Source organism: Tachyglossus aculeatus, chromosome 16, assembly GCF_015852505.1.
Source record: "Tachyglossus aculeatus isolate mTacAcu1 chromosome 16, mTacAcu1.pri, whole genome shotgun sequence".
NCBI lineage: Eukaryota > Metazoa > Chordata > Mammalia > Monotremata > Tachyglossidae > Tachyglossus > Tachyglossus aculeatus.
In genome coordinates, this window is record NC_052081.1 from 40135580 (window position 1) to 40150739 (window position 15160).

The following is a 15160-nucleotide window of genomic DNA, read 5'->3' on the forward strand; positions in this document are numbered from 1 at the left end:
TTCCCAACCTGCGCTTGGAGGTGGTGCTCGCCACCGAGGAAGCGCTTAGTACAGTGGTCTGCACACAGTAAGCGCTCAATAAATACGATTGATTGATTGACTGACTTACTTTTGGACGCCCCTTCTCTGATATACGTGCCTTGGTGGGTCTCGTGAATCATTAAAGTGATAGTGAGAAGAGCCAACAAGGTACAGTGAATAGAGCACAGGCGTGGAGTCAGGAGGTCATGGGTGCTAATCCTGACCGCACCGCTTTTCTGCTGTGTGACATCGGGCAAGTCACCTCTCTTCTCTGGGCCTCAGTTCCCTTATCTGTAAAATGGGGATCTAGACCGTGAGCCCCACGTGGGATAGGGACCGCGTCCAACCCCATTTGCTTGTATCCACCCCAGAGCTTAGTATCGTGCCTGACACATAGTAAGCGCTGAACAAATACCATAATAATAATTATTATTATAAATAGCCCATGGAATTTATTTAGGTTTGGAACTCAGGAGGGTGACTCCAGGATTATTCTTTTCTTCCTTGGGTCTGGTAGACAAAGCATCACAGTCCTTCTAGCCTGTGAGAGGAAATGGGAGCTGTTTATATCCTGACATCGCACAAAGCCGAACCCAAGATACCAAACTGGAAACCAAAGGGAATGTTGGAAAAATAGCCCCTGGTTCCGCATTGTTGTACTGAGTTAGGGCCTGAGCCTCTTGTTCTGCCACGAACCTTAAAAAAAGCTTCATTCGGTAATGTTTCCCCAGAGCGTGGTCGACCGTCAAAGATGTATTGTGGAGATTTCTGTTTCTGCCTGCCCAGACAACTAGCCGCCCCTTGGGCTGAGCATGGGCTGGATGATATCCTGAAGTAATTTAATTTCATCTGGAACAGTTAGTTTCTTTGGACAAAGGACACGGGCCCTTTTCTTCTTCTCCTTCTCCCATTCTCTGTCCTATTTAGGAAGATATAGTATATTTTTGGTTTAAAGGGAAGTTGGGCGGGCACTTTTCTAAAGCAGTTGGTTTGCGAAGAGTCTTTCAAGCGATGGAGTGGAGCAAGGCAGGTGAACCGCTGACATTCAATTAGAGGTTAAAAAAAAACCAAACCAAATACCCCCAAACACCTCAGGGAATGCCCAGGAAGACCGAGGCATCAATATTTATTAGCGGGAAGCCACAATTGTGTTCCGCAACAGGGGCTTAGTTGATGTGCACGTATTCTCCTCTGGAAGTGAACTGAAGCAACTTTGTAATCTTTACCGTGTAATGCAAATGGAAACTCGAGCCCGCCGTGGGAAGATGCCTAGTTCTTGGAGCGTGGAGGAGGAGAATTTGAACAAAGTTGCCTTTTCAAGGCTCCCTGAGTCGGTCCGTTTCAGGGCTGACCTCCTGTTGCAGATTTGCCGGGCCGAGGGAGAGCGGGTTGCTTCTCTGATAGCCTGGGTGAGTTTTTTTTTGCAGGATTCACCCAACTTGAGCTCAGCCCCTTGAGCTGCCGAATGACTTTCTCATCCAGGAGAGGTGGTTTATTTGTTTTTGACAAAACCTTTAGCGTGGAGGCACCAACACCTCCTTTGCCAGACTCTGGTAGGGTTTTTAATCACTCAAAAGGAAGTTTTTGCTTATCACTCAGTCAGTGGTATTTGTCAGCTGTGTGACTTTGGGCAAGTCACAACTTCTCTGTGCCTCAGTTACCTCATCTGTAAAATGGGGATTAAGACTGTGAGCCCCCCGTGGGACAACCTGATCACCTTGTCACCTCCCCAGCGCTTAGAACAGTGCTTTGCACATAGTAAGTGCTTAATAAATGCCATCATTATTATTATTATTATTACCCCAGCACTTAGAACTTGGCACATAGTAAGCGCTTAACGAATACCATAATTATTATGATTAATACTAAAGTGCCGACGGGTAGATTAAAGCTAATCAGGTTGGATATAGTCCATAATCCGTCACCTCATAGTCCATGGTGCTCACTGTCTAAATCCCCATTTTACAGATGAGGTAGCTGAGGCCCAGAGAAGTGAAGTGACTTGCCCAAAGTCACACAGCAGCTACGTGGCGGAGCCGGGATGAGAACCCAGGTCCTTCTGACTCTCAGACCAGTGCTCTAGTCACAAATCCTCAGGGAGAATTTCCCAACAAACCCTTAATCCACTTCAGGGGGACATCAGATGATGATGATGATGGCATTTATTAAGGGCTTACTTTGTGCAAAGCACTGTTCTAAGCACTGGGGAGGTTCCGCGGTGATGAGCTTGTCCCACGGGGGGCTCACAGTCTTAATCCCCATTTTACAGGTGAGGGAACTGAGGCCCGGAAGGTAAGGGTGGAGCTGGGGGGTCTTCTAGACTGTGAGCCCGTTGTTGGGTAGGGACCGTCTCTATAGGTTGCCAACTTGAACTTCCCAAGCGTTTAGTACAGTGCTCTGCACATAGTAAGCGCTCAATAAATACGATTGAGGAATGAATGAACCTTGGTTTGAATCGAGCCCCGCCTTTTGCAGTTTAGGGAAACCTGGGCTCCAACCCACTCCGTTCCCAGGAGGCTCCACATCTGGGTCTTGAGTGAGTCCGTCGTGTGATATTTTTTTTTGGCCGGGGGTTCTGTTGAGGGTTTTGCGTTTGTGGTTCCGAGGAAATCAGCCCCTCTCAAGTACCACATCCCCAAATGCGCCAGGTGCTCTTGTACATATTTACTATTCTGTTTATTTTATTTTGTTAATATGTTTCATTTTGTTGTCTGGCTCCCCCTTCTAATAATAATAATGATAATAATGGCATTTATTAAGCGCTTACTATGTGCAAAGCACTGTTCTAAGCGCTGGGGGGTTACAAGGTGATCAGGTTGTCCCACGGGGGGCTCGCAGTCAACCCCCATTTTACAGATGAGGGAACTGAGGCCCAGAGAAGTTAAGTGACTTGCCCGAGGTCACACAGCTGACAATTGGCAGAGCCGGGATTTGAACCCACGGCCACTGACTCCAAAGCCCGGGCTCTTTCCACCGAGCCACGCTGCTTCTCGACTGCTGCTTCTAGACTGTGATCCCGCTGTTGGGTAGGGACCGTCTCTAGATGTTGCCAACTTGGACTTCCCAAGCGCTTAGTACAGTGCTCTGCCCACAGTAAGCGCTTAGTAAATACGATTGAATGAATGAATGAATGAATGAATGCCAGGCACAGTTTAGCCACAAATTCCAAGTCCTTTTCCTTAGGGCCGGGGCCGGTTTCTGGCCAGGGGAAGCACCTGTCCGGAGCAACCGGGCGGGACTCGACAGCTGTTGGGTTTTTAGCCGTTGCTGTGGATGAAGGGTTCATTCATTCAATCGTATTTATTGAGCGCTCACTGTGTGCAGAGCACTGTACTAAGCGCTTGGGAAGTTCAAGTCGGCAACATATAGAGACGGTCCCTACCCAGCAACGGGCTCACGGTCTTGAAGGGGGAGACAGACGACAAAACAAAACATATTAACAAAGTAAAATAAATAGAATAGTAAGGGTTGGGGCTGGAGTGAAATCCAACCACGGGGGTAAAACCAGTATGCTCAGCTCTGTGGATAATAATAATGACATTTATTAAGCGCTTACTATGTGCAAATACTGTTCTAAGCGCTGGGGAGGTTACAAGGTGATCAGGTTGTCCCACCGGGGGCTCCAAGTCTTAATCCCCCTTTTACAGATGAGGGAACTGAGGCACAGAGAATCAATCAATCAATCGTATTTATTGAGCGCTTACTGTGTGCAGAGCACTGTACTAAGCGCTTGGGAAGTCCAAGTTGGCAACATATAGAGACAGTCCCTACCCAACAGTGGGCTCGCAGTCTAAAAGTAAACTGACTTGCCCAAAGTCACACAGCTGACAATTGGGGGAGCCGGGATTTGAACCCGTGACCTCTGACTCCAAAGCCCGGGCTCTTTCCACTGAGCCACGCTGCTTCTCTTGTAATAATAATAATAATAATGGCATTTGTTAAGTGCTTACTATGTGCAAAGCACTGTTCTAAGCGCTGGGGAGGTTACAAGGTGATCAGGTTGTCCCACGGGGGGCTTAAAGTCTTAATCCCCCTTTTACAGATGAGGGAACCGAGGCACAGAGAAGTGAAGTGATTTACCCAAAGTCACCCAGCTGACACTTGGCAGAGCCGGGACTTGAACCCATGACCTCCGACTCCAAAGCCCGGGCTCTTTTCCACTGAGCCACGCTGCTTCTCTAGAAGTGCAAGTAGATGTGCAAGTCTCAGGATTTGTAACTGATAATCGCCTGGGGATTTTACCTCATATCCTGCCTCGTCTGCAGCAACAGCCCCTGCCAACGCCGGGCACCGAAATGGCCTTCGTGGGCCTGAGGGCAGCCCGGGGAAAAGCCGCAAACCACACTCTTCCTCCCTTCAAGGCCCTACTGAGAGCTCACCTCCTCCAGGAGGCCTTCCCAGACTGAGCCCCTTCCTTCCTCTCCCCCTCGTCCCCCTCTCCATCCCCCCCATCTTACCTCCTTCCCTTCCCCACAGCACCTGCATATATGTATATATGTTTGTACATATTTATTACTCTATTTATTTTACTTGTACATATCTATTCTATTTATTTTATTTTGTTAGTACGTTTGGTTTTGTTCTCCGTCTCCCCCTTTTAGACTGTGGGTAGGGACTGTCTCTATATGTTGCCAATTTGTCCTTCCCAAGCGCTTAGTACAGGGCTCTGCACATAGTAAGCGCTCAATAAATACGATTGATGACAATAAATACGATTGATGACACCGAGGTCGCTCTCTGCCACACCGTGAGGCCTTCCTCCCCCAACCCTCCTCACAGACCGCTCCTTCCTTCCAGCAGGACTTCCACCTGCTGAGAGCTCACCTCCTCCAGGAGGCCTTCCCAGACTGAGCCCCTTCCTTCCTCTCCCCCTCGTCCCCCTCTCCATCCCCCCATCTTACCTCCTTCCCTTCCCCACAGCACCTGTATATATGTATATATGGTTGTACATAGTTATTACTCTATTTATTTATTTATTTATTCTACTTGTACATTTCTATCCTATTTATTTTATTTTGTTGGTATGTTTGGTTCTGTTCTCTGTCTCCCCCTTTTAGACTGTGAGCCCACTGTTGGGTAGGGACTGTCTCTATGTGTTGCCAATTTGTACTTCCCAAGCGCTTAGTACAGTGCACTGCACATAGTAAGCGCTCAGTAAATGCGATTGATTGATTGATTCCACCTCCTGCCCCGTGGCCCCTGGAATCCCCTCCATCCAGGAGGCAGGTTCGGGAAAGGGAACATCCTTAGGCCTGCGGGGGCTTTTGGAATCTCAGGTTTCAGAAAACTGCAGTTTCGTTGAAGTTGAGCCAAAGAGCAGGACAAAGGAACTTTGTCTCATCTGCAGTTAAAGGGTGGGGGTGGCTGGGTTGGAGCTAACCATGCGCTAATACGGGCCTTTAGAGGTGAGGAACTGTTTTTTGGAGCTGAGGATTAGCGCTTTACCCACATACACAGGCCCTCACCTCCTCCAGGAGGCCTTCCCAGACTGAGCCCCTTCTTTCCTCTCCCCCTCGTCCCCCTCTCCATCCCCCCGTCTTACCTCCTTACCTTCCCCACAGCACCTGTATATATGTATATATGGTTGTACATATTTATTACTCTATTTATTTATTTATTTTACTTGTACATTTCTATCCTACTTATTTTATTTTGTTGGTATGTTTGGTTCTGTTCTCTGTCTCCCCCTTTTAGACTGTGAGCCCACTGTTGGGTAGGGACTGTCTCTATGTGATGCCAATTTGTACTTCCCAAGCGCTTAGTACAGTGCTCTGCACATAGTAAGCGCTCAATAAATACGATTGATTGATTGATTGATTGAGGACTGGGAAGACCTTTCAGGAATTGGTGTCCAGCCAATTCCCAGGGCCCGTTCTTCGGAAACCCGGAGGAAGGCCGTCTACCCCTTGAGGACTTTGTCACTCACGTTGAGAAGCAGCGTTGCCTATTGGAGTGAAATCAAACCACGGGGGTAAAACCAGAATGCTCAGCTCTGTAGATAATAATAATAATAATAATAATAATAATAATAATAATAATAATAATGGCATTTATTAAGCGCCCAGGCCTGGGATCAGCAGGACCTGAGTTCAGATCCTGCCTCTGCCACTTGTCTGCCGTGTGACCTTGGGAAGGCCCCTCACTTCTCCGTGCCCCAGTTGTGTCACCTGTAAAATGGGGATGAAGACTGAGCCCCAAGTGGGACAACCCGCTTAGCTTGTATCTACCCCAGTGTGTAGAACAGTGCTTGACATATAATAATAATCAATCATATTGAGCGCTTACTATGTACAGAGCACTGTACTAAGCGCTTGGGAAGTACAAGTCGGCAACACATAGAGACAGTCCCTACCCAACTGCGGGCTCACAGTCTAGAAGGGGGAGACAGAGAACAAAACCAAACATACTAACAAAATAAAATAAATAGATGTGTATAAGCACGTAAATGCCGTCATTTTTATTACCCCAACCCCACAGTATTTATAAAAATGTAGATATTCATGTACTGTACAGTGTCCCTTCTCCGTAATCTATTTTAATGCCTGCCCCCCACTGCAGACTGTAAACTCATCGTGGGCAGGGATCGAATCCGTCAACTCTGTTGTAAATCCCAAGCACGTAGTACAGTTGTATCCACCCCAGCGCTTAGCGTAGTGCCTGGCACATAGTAAGTGCTTACCAAATATCGCAATTATGATTATTGTTAGTAATAATAGTAAATACCAGTGATTGAAGGTTGCGTGGAATGATGGTTTGGTCAGGGTAATGACAGTTCAGGGAATGGAGAAAGGCCAACGCGCCCGAGGGCCTGTTCTAGCGTGGTTGCGGACCTTTCTGCTCGTGCCTGTAGGGCTGCCATGTTGTTTGGTGCAGGATTTGAACCCGTGACAGGGCTGGCTGGGGTGGACCCACGCCCAGAGAGCCCGGCGGCCCCAACGTAAAACACGGGGAGGTGGCCACCCCACCTGTTTACACTTCACGCCCGCCCGTTGTGCCCAGTGAGGCAAGAGGAAGTCATCACGCAACCCTCCAGGAAGACTGCTCAAAGCTGTTCCGGTTCTGGGTTCGAATTGCTCCTCCAGCGTGGTCCTTGGTTTCCGATAAAGCGTTTCTGGGTGCCCCGAAGTTGTAAAAAAATGTATTTTGAGCAATTCTCTTCAACGGCAGAATTCTTCAGTAGTGGCTCAGCCTTTCTCTCACCCCTGCATCCTGCCCAGGAAACAGGAGCTAAGATTCCCAATGGTCATCATCATCAATCGTATTTATTGAGCGCTTACTATGTGCAGAGCACTGTACTAAGCACTTGGGAAGTACAAATTGGCAACATATAGAGACAGTCCCTACCCAACAGTGGGCTCACAGTCTATAAGGTCTCTTCGTGTTGTTTTCCCACTGACAAAGCACTGCATTTCCCGGGAGTAGAGGCGCCTTGGCCGATGAATTTCCCTTGTCCCGTTTATCTTGGAATGTGAAATTTTCCAAAGCATTTCCAGGCGTTGTATGTTTACACATAAGAACTTTGGGATTCTTTTTTTTTTTTCCCCCTTTTCTCATTGTCTTTCTGCGGTTGCTTTTCCTTTCAGGGGTTCCCTGCTCCAAAGACCCCAAGCCAAATGGGAAAGGCGTGCTTGCCGACCCAGACCCCTGGGGTTATGACAGCTCCGATGGTGTCTCTTCAAGGTAGGGCAACTTTTCCATTTTTGGCTGATTTTAGGGCTGGGGCTTCTCGTTACCAAATTGAGGCTGAGAGCGCTCAGAGCAGTGGGGCCTTAAATCATGCTAGCTTTCGGGGAATTTAAGCAAAGCAGGGATTGTGACTTTTAACTCTGTCGTACAGAACTCTCCTAAGCACCCAGTACAGTCCCCTGCACACAGTAAGCCCTCAGTAAATGCAATTGAGTAGTTGCATTTAATCAATTAATTAATTGGGTTCAAATCCCAGCTCTGCCAATTGTCAGCTGTGTGACTTTGGGGAAGTCACTTAACTTCTCTGGGCCTCAGTTACCTCATCTGTAAAATGGGGATTAAGACTGTGAGCCCCCCGAGGGACAACCTGATCACCTTGTAACCTCCCCTTTGCTTAGAACAGTACTTTGCACGTAGTAATCGCTTAATAAATGCCGTCATTATTATTAATTAAGTGCCCTGCCCTGGGTGTTTCTCCCTCTAGACTGTAAACTCGTTGTGAGCAGTGAGTGTTTGTTACACTGTCATATCATACTCTCCCAAGCGCTTACTACAGTGCTCTGCGCTGAGAAGCAGCGTGGCACAGTGGAAAGAGCTTGGGCTTTATAGTCGGAGGTCGTGGGTTCAAATCCCGGCCCCATTAATTGTCAGCTGTGTGACTTTGGGCAAGTCACTTCACTTCTCTGTGCCTCAGTCACCTCATCTGTAAAATGGGGATTAAGCCTGTGAGCCCCCCGTGGGACAACCTGATCACCTTGTAACCTTCCCAGCGCTTAGAACAGTGCTTTGCACATAGTAAGCGCTAAATAAATGCCATCATTATTATTATTATTAAAACCTCCTTTTCCTCAAATCTTCCTCCCCAGCTCCGCGATTCGATCCCTTTTCTCTACCCCACCCCCCGCCCCACAGCAGTTGTGTATATATGCACAAAGCTACAATTCTATTTATATTAATGCCTGTTGACTTCTTTTGATGTGTATATATCCATACTTCTAGTTATATTGATGGTATTGGTACCTGTTTGCTCATTTTGAGGAGCCCCCCGCCCCTTTCTAGACCATGAGCCCGTTGTGGGCAGGGATTGTCTCTCTCTGTTGCTGAATTGTACTTTCCAAGCGCTTACCCCAGCGCTGTGATCACAGTAAGCACTCAATAAATATGAATGAATACCTCACCTCCCTTCTCTCCTTCTCCAGCCCAGCCCGCACCCTCCGCTCCTCCGCCACTAATCTCCTCACCGTGCCTCGTTCTCACCTGTCCCACCGTCGACCCCCGGCCCACGTCCTCCCCCTGGCCTGGAGCCCACCTCCTCCAGGAGGCCTTCCCAGACTGAGCCCCTTCCTTCCTCTCCCCCTCGTCCCCCTCTCCATCCCCCCATCTCACCTCCTTCCCTTCCCCACAGCACCTGTATATATGTATATATGGCTGTACATATTTATTACTCTATTTATTTATTTATTTATTTTACTTGTACATTTCTATCCTATTTATTTTATTTTGTTGGTATGTTTGGTTCTGTTCTCTGTCTCCCCCTTTTAGACTGTGAGCCCACTGTTGGGTAGGGACTGTCTCTATGTGTTGCCAATTTGTACTTCCCAAGCGCTTAGTACAGTGCTCTGCACATAGTAAGCGCTCAATAAATACGATTGATTGATTGATTGATTGATTGAATACCCTCCCTCCGCACATCCGCCAAGCTAGCTCTCTTCCTCCCTTCAAAGCCCTACTGAGAGCTCACCTCCTCCAGGAGGCCTTCCCAAACAAAGCCCCCCTTTTCCTCTCCTCCTCCCCACCCCCCCCGCCCTACCTCCTTCCCCTCCCCACCCCCCCCGCCCTACCTCCTTCCCCTCCCCACAGCACTTGTATATATTTGTACAGATTTATTACTCTATTTTACTTGCACATATTTACTATTCTATTTATTTTGTTAATGATGTGCATAGAGCTATAATTCTATTTGTTCTGACGATTTTGACGCCAGTCTCCATGTTTGGTTTGGTTGTCCGTCTCCCCCTTCTAGACTGTGAGCCCGGTGTTGGGTAGGGACCGCCTCTCTATGTTGCCTACTTGTTCTTCCCAGCGCTTAGTACAGTGCTCTGCACACAGTAAGCGCTCAATAAATAGGACTGAATGAATGAATGAATGAGGTAACCTGTTCCTCGAAGTGCTGCTGCCACCTGCTGGTGACCTGGAGTATCGCCTCATCTTAGTCCTTTGTCAAATCCAACTTGGTTCCCATTGCGGGGAGGTTTGTTTCTGTGTTTCCCTGAGGCTGTGTTCTATTTATTTATTTATTTTATTTGTGCATATTTATTCTATTTATTTTATTTTGTTAATATGTTTTGTTGTCTGTCTCCCCTTTCTAGACTGTGAGCCCGCTGTTGGGTAGTTCCTCCTCTCTATGTTGCCGACTTGTACTTCCCAAGCGCTTAGTACAGTGCTGTGCACACAGTAAGCGCTCAATAAATAGGAATGAATGAATGAATGAATGAATGAATGAGGGAGTTAGAGTTCAGGTTACCAGTTCTTCGAAGTGCTGCTGCCACCTGCTGGTGGCCTGGAGTATCGCATCGCCTTAGTCCTTTGTCAAATCCAACTTGGTTCCCATTGCGGGGAGGTTTGTTTCTGTGTTTCCCTGATGCTGTGTTCTATTTATTTATTTATTTTATTTGTACATATTTATTCTATTTATTTTATTTTGTTAATATGTTTTGTTTTGTTGTCTGTCTCCCCCTTCTAGACTGTGAGCCCGCTGTTGGGTAGGGACCGCCTCTCTGTGTTGCCGACTTGTACTTCCCAAGCGCTTAGTACAGTGCTGTGCACACAGTGAGCGCCCAATAAATAGGATTGAATGAATGAATGAATGAATGAGGGAGTTAGAGTTCAGGTTACCTGTTCTTCGAAGTGCTGCTGCCACCTGCTGGTGGCCTGGAGTATCGCATCGTCTTAGTCCTTTGTCAAATCCAACTTGGTTCCCATTGCGGAGAGGTTTATTTCTGTGTTTCCCTGATGCTGTGTTCTATTTATTTATTTTATTGGTACATATTTATTCTATTTATTTTATTTTGTTAATATGTTTTGTTGTCTGTCTCCCCCTTCTAGACTGTGCATAGACTAGACTGTGAAACTGAATACGATTGATTGATTGATTGTGAGCCCGCTGTTGGGTAGGGACCGTCTCTGTGTTCATTCATTCATTCATGCAGTCGTATTTATTGAGCGCTTACAGTGTGCAGAGCACTGTACTAAGCGCTTGGGAAGTACATGTTGGCAACATATAGAGACAGTCCCTACCCAACAGTGGGCTCGCAGTCTAGATGGGGGAGACAGAGGACAAAACAAAACATATTAACAAAATAAAATAAATAGAATAAATATGTTCAAATAAAATAGAGTAATAAATACATACGAACATACATGCATATATACAGGTGCTGTGGGGAGGGGAAGAAGGTAAGGTGGGGGGATGGAGAGGGGGAGGAGAGGGAGAGAAAGGAGGGGGCTCAGTCTGGGAAGGCCTCCTGTTGCCGACTTGTGCTTCCCAAGTGCTTAGTACAGTGCTCTGCACACAGTAAGCGCTCAATAAATAGGATTGAATGAATGAATGAATGAATGAGGGATTTAGAGTTCAGGTTACCTGTTCCTCGGAGTGCTGCTGCCACCTGCTGGTGGCAGAGAGTATCGCATCGTCTTAGGCCTTTGTCAAATCCAACTTGGTTCCCATTGCGGGGAGGTTTGTTTCTGTGTTTCCCCTCGGGGGAATCGCTGATTTAAAAAAAAACAAAACACCATGGCTCTTTTGACCGTTTCAGGCAGAACAAACCCAAGATGGAAAGTATAAGCAACATGGTGCGATCCTCCACGGTGACGGTTTCCGACAAGGCCCACATGCTGTCAATGCAGAAGTTCGGGCTGCGAGACACGATTGTGAAATCTCAGCTGGTCCAGAAAGAAGACACTTACACCTACATCCAAAACTTCAGGTGGCCAGGAGGAACCGGGGCTCAATTTGAAATGCAGAAACGCTGTCCTCTCCCTACTTGAGCCCCTTCTCCTTCCTCTTTGAAGCCCTTCCCTCCCTTTGCCCTCCAAGTTCCTCCTCCGTCCTTGCCTTTGTTCATTCATTCAGTCATATTTATTGAGCGCTTACTATGTGCAGAGCACTGTGCTAAGCGCTTGGGAAGTCCAAGTTAGCAACGTATACAGACGGTCCCTACCCAACAGCGGGCTCACAGTCTAGAAGGGGGAGACCTTTAAAGCCATTAGGCATTAAACTTCTTCTGGTGCCACAGTCTCGCATCCGAAAAGCGCTTTGTCCTTTTAGTAACTCTGGGGGAAGTGCAGCTTGCAGAAGTTACAATTCTGGCTGAAAGCCGAATCGGTCTTGGAGTTTGCAAACACTTTTACACCGTGAAGGAGAGATTAGTGCAGAGGCCCCCCGATGCATTTCCAGTGGAAGATGTTCTCCTGGGTGAGACATATTTGTGGCCAGTATGAATAACAACAGGGCAAAGGTTGATGCTGTTATATTATTTGGCAGTATTTATCAGCGCTTAAAGCAGTGCTTGGCACTATTATTATTATTATTATTATTATTATTATTATAGTCGTTCCTTGTTAGTGTTTAATCCCAGTCTTCCGCCCACCCCTGCCTTGAGGCTGTGAGCCCCTTGTGGGTCCAGTCGGTGGCATTTATTGAGCACTTTCTGTGTGCAGAGCACTGTACTGAGTGTTTGATCAGTAGGGTCAGTAGACATGGTCCCTGCCCCGGAGCTTACAATGTAGTAGGGGAGAAAGATGTTTAAATAAACAAAAGGAGGGTACAACAGAGTGTAGGGCTATGTATGTAAGTGTTGTGAGATTGGGAGGGTGAGGATCAAAACGCTAGGGGTACTTTGCACATAGTAAGCACTTAATAAATGCCATTATTATTATTATTATTATAGGGGGTTCGAACTTCAACTGCGTAAGTGACCTAGAAGGGAGGGAGAATAGGGTGGGGAGAGGAAAGATTAGATGGGGATGTGGTGCCGTATCTAAATTTCATTCTCCAGTGCTTAGTACAGTGCGCAGCACAAAGTAAGTCCACAGCTAATGCAGCAAATGATCATAAGTGACAGCAGCGTAATTTTAAGTGCTTACTACGTGTGATTAAGCACTGGGGTAGTTTGTTCATTCATTCATTCAGTCGTATTTATTGAGCGCTTACTGTGTGCAGAGCACTGGACTAAGCACTTGGGAAGTACAAGTTGGCAACATATAGAGATGGTTCCTACCCATCAGCGGGCTCACAGACTAGAGGGGGGAGAGAGAAAACAAAACATTACAAGCTAATCGGGTTGGACACAGTCCATGAGCCAGTTAGGGCTCGCAGTCTCAATCCCCATTTTACGGATGAGGTAGCTGAGGCACAGATTAATGAAGTGACTTGCCCAAGGTTACGCAGCAGACAAGTGGTGTAGCCTGGATTAGAACTCAGGACCCTCTGACTCTGTGGTCCGTGTGGTCTTCCCTAGGCCATGCTGCTTCTGGGCACCAGGCACTGACTCCCTGCCGAAGTAATAGTATTTACCGAGCAGCTACTGGCAGCAAGGCACTGTACTAAGTACTTGGGAAATAAAAAAACAAAGCTGAAGTAGGTGTCCTGCCCTCAAGGAGCTCACATCTTTAACCGAGGGAGACATAACAACATTAACAAATAGAGTACCCTCCTTCCTCTCCCCCTCCTCCCCCTCTCCATCCCCCCCGCCTTACCTCCTTCCCTTCCCCACAGCACCTGTATATATGTATATATGTTTGTACGTATTTATTACCCTATTTATTTATTTCTTTTACTTGTACATATTTATTCTACTTATTTTATTTTGTTAATATGTTTTGTTTTGTTCTCTCTCTCCCCCTTCTAGCCTGTGAGCCCACTGTTGGGTAGGGACTGTCTCTATATGCTCAGCACCCGTATATATGTTTGTACGTATTTATTACCCTATTTATTTCTTTTACTTGTACATATTTATTCTACTTATTTTCTTTTGTTAATATGTTTGGTTTTGTTCTCTGTCTCCCCCTTCTAGCCTGTGAGCCCACTGTTGGGTAGGGACCGTCTCTATATGCTCAGCACCCGTATATATGTATATATGTTTGTACATATTTATTACCCTACTTATTTAATTCTTTTACTTGTGCATATTTATTCTTCTTATTTTATTTTGTTAATATGTTTTGTTCTCTGTCTCCCCCTTCTAGCCTGTGAGCCCACTGTTGGGTAGGGACCTCTCTATATGCTGCCGACTTGTACTTCCCAAGCGCCTAGTCCAGTGCTCTGCACACAGTAAGCGCTCAGTAAATACGATTGAATGAATGAGTAATCAGTGCGGAAATAAGATCGCCAAGTTGCTCTTCTGCCACCCTTAAGGTGGTGTTTGTCGGGTCAAGCATTCAACTCCGAGCCGACCCGGATTTGAGGGCTTTCCCGGTCCCCCTCTGTCCTCAGCTTTCCTGGCTTTTTTTTTTATTATTTTTTTGATTTTTAATGGCATTTATTAAGCGCTCACTATGTGCAAATCACTGTTCTAAGCGCTGGGGGGTGATCAGGTTGTTCCCTGGGGGGCTCACAGTCTTCATTCCCAATTTTACAGATGAGGGAACTGAGGCCCAGAGAAGTTAAGTGACTTGCCCAAGGTCACACAGCTGACAATTGGTGGAGCCGGGATTTGACCCCATGACCTCTGATTCCAAAGCCCGGGCTCTTCCCACTGAGCCACGCTGGCTTCCCTCAACCCCTCCGCTCTCCCGGCCGCCCTCCTCTCTCCCTCACCCTGCCCCGTCCTCTTCCACGGCAGGTTTTTCGTGGGTACGTACAACGTGAACGGACAGTCGCCCAAAGAGTGCCTGCGGCCGTGGCTGAGCCAGGACGTCCACCCCCCGGACGTGTATTGTGTCGGGTGAGTTTGTCGCCGCTGTCGGGCCGAGACGGCAGCATTTGCGGCTTCGACTCGTCAACCGGGCCGTGGGAAGCAGGGGTGGGGGGCTTAAAAGCGAGCGTCTGTGATTCATCACAGCTGCTTTCCTTCCCTGTTTGTTTGGGGTTCCTCCCGGCGGCGGAGATGTTGTCACTCTAACACTATCATTTAATTTTTCGGCTAACCCCTGTCGGAAGCGGCACATCATCGAACAGAAGCTTTGCCCTGTAGTCGTTCAACACTTATACAGGAGGGGAGAAGTTTATTTTATGATGTGCAAAGAGAGGGGAGGGAAAAAGTGCTGCCGTGAGCTGCTTTTACATCGTGTCGTCTCTCCCCAAAGGTTCCAGGAACTCGATCTGAGCAAAGAAGCCTTTTTCTTCAACGACACTCTGAAGGAGGAGGAGTGGTTCAAAGCGGTGACAGATGGCCTTCACCCCAGTGTTAAGTATGCTAAAGTAAGAGGGAGCTAGGGCAGAGGACTAGCCTCT

At 47.3% G+C, this 15160-nt stretch overlaps 1 protein-coding gene across 3 annotated transcripts in view; it reads left to right on the forward strand.

The window, feature by feature from the left end:
* Window positions 1-15160, forward strand: part of INPP5B (inositol polyphosphate-5-phosphatase B) — a 66483-nt gene that overhangs the window by 24666 nt on the left and 26657 nt on the right. For all 3 annotated transcript variants that reach the window (XR_005454407.1, XM_038758159.1, XM_038758160.1), the window contains 4 exons: window positions 7605-7701; window positions 11523-11693; window positions 14550-14651; window positions 15013-15127. Coding sequence is in view for 2 of the 3 variants with exons in the window: in XM_038758159.1 (XP_038614087.1) it covers window positions 7605-7701; window positions 11523-11693; window positions 14550-14651; window positions 15013-15127 (485 nt within the window). In the remaining variant the exon portion in view is untranslated. The remainder of the gene's footprint in view (window positions 1-7604; window positions 7702-11522; window positions 11694-14549; window positions 14652-15012; window positions 15128-15160) is intronic.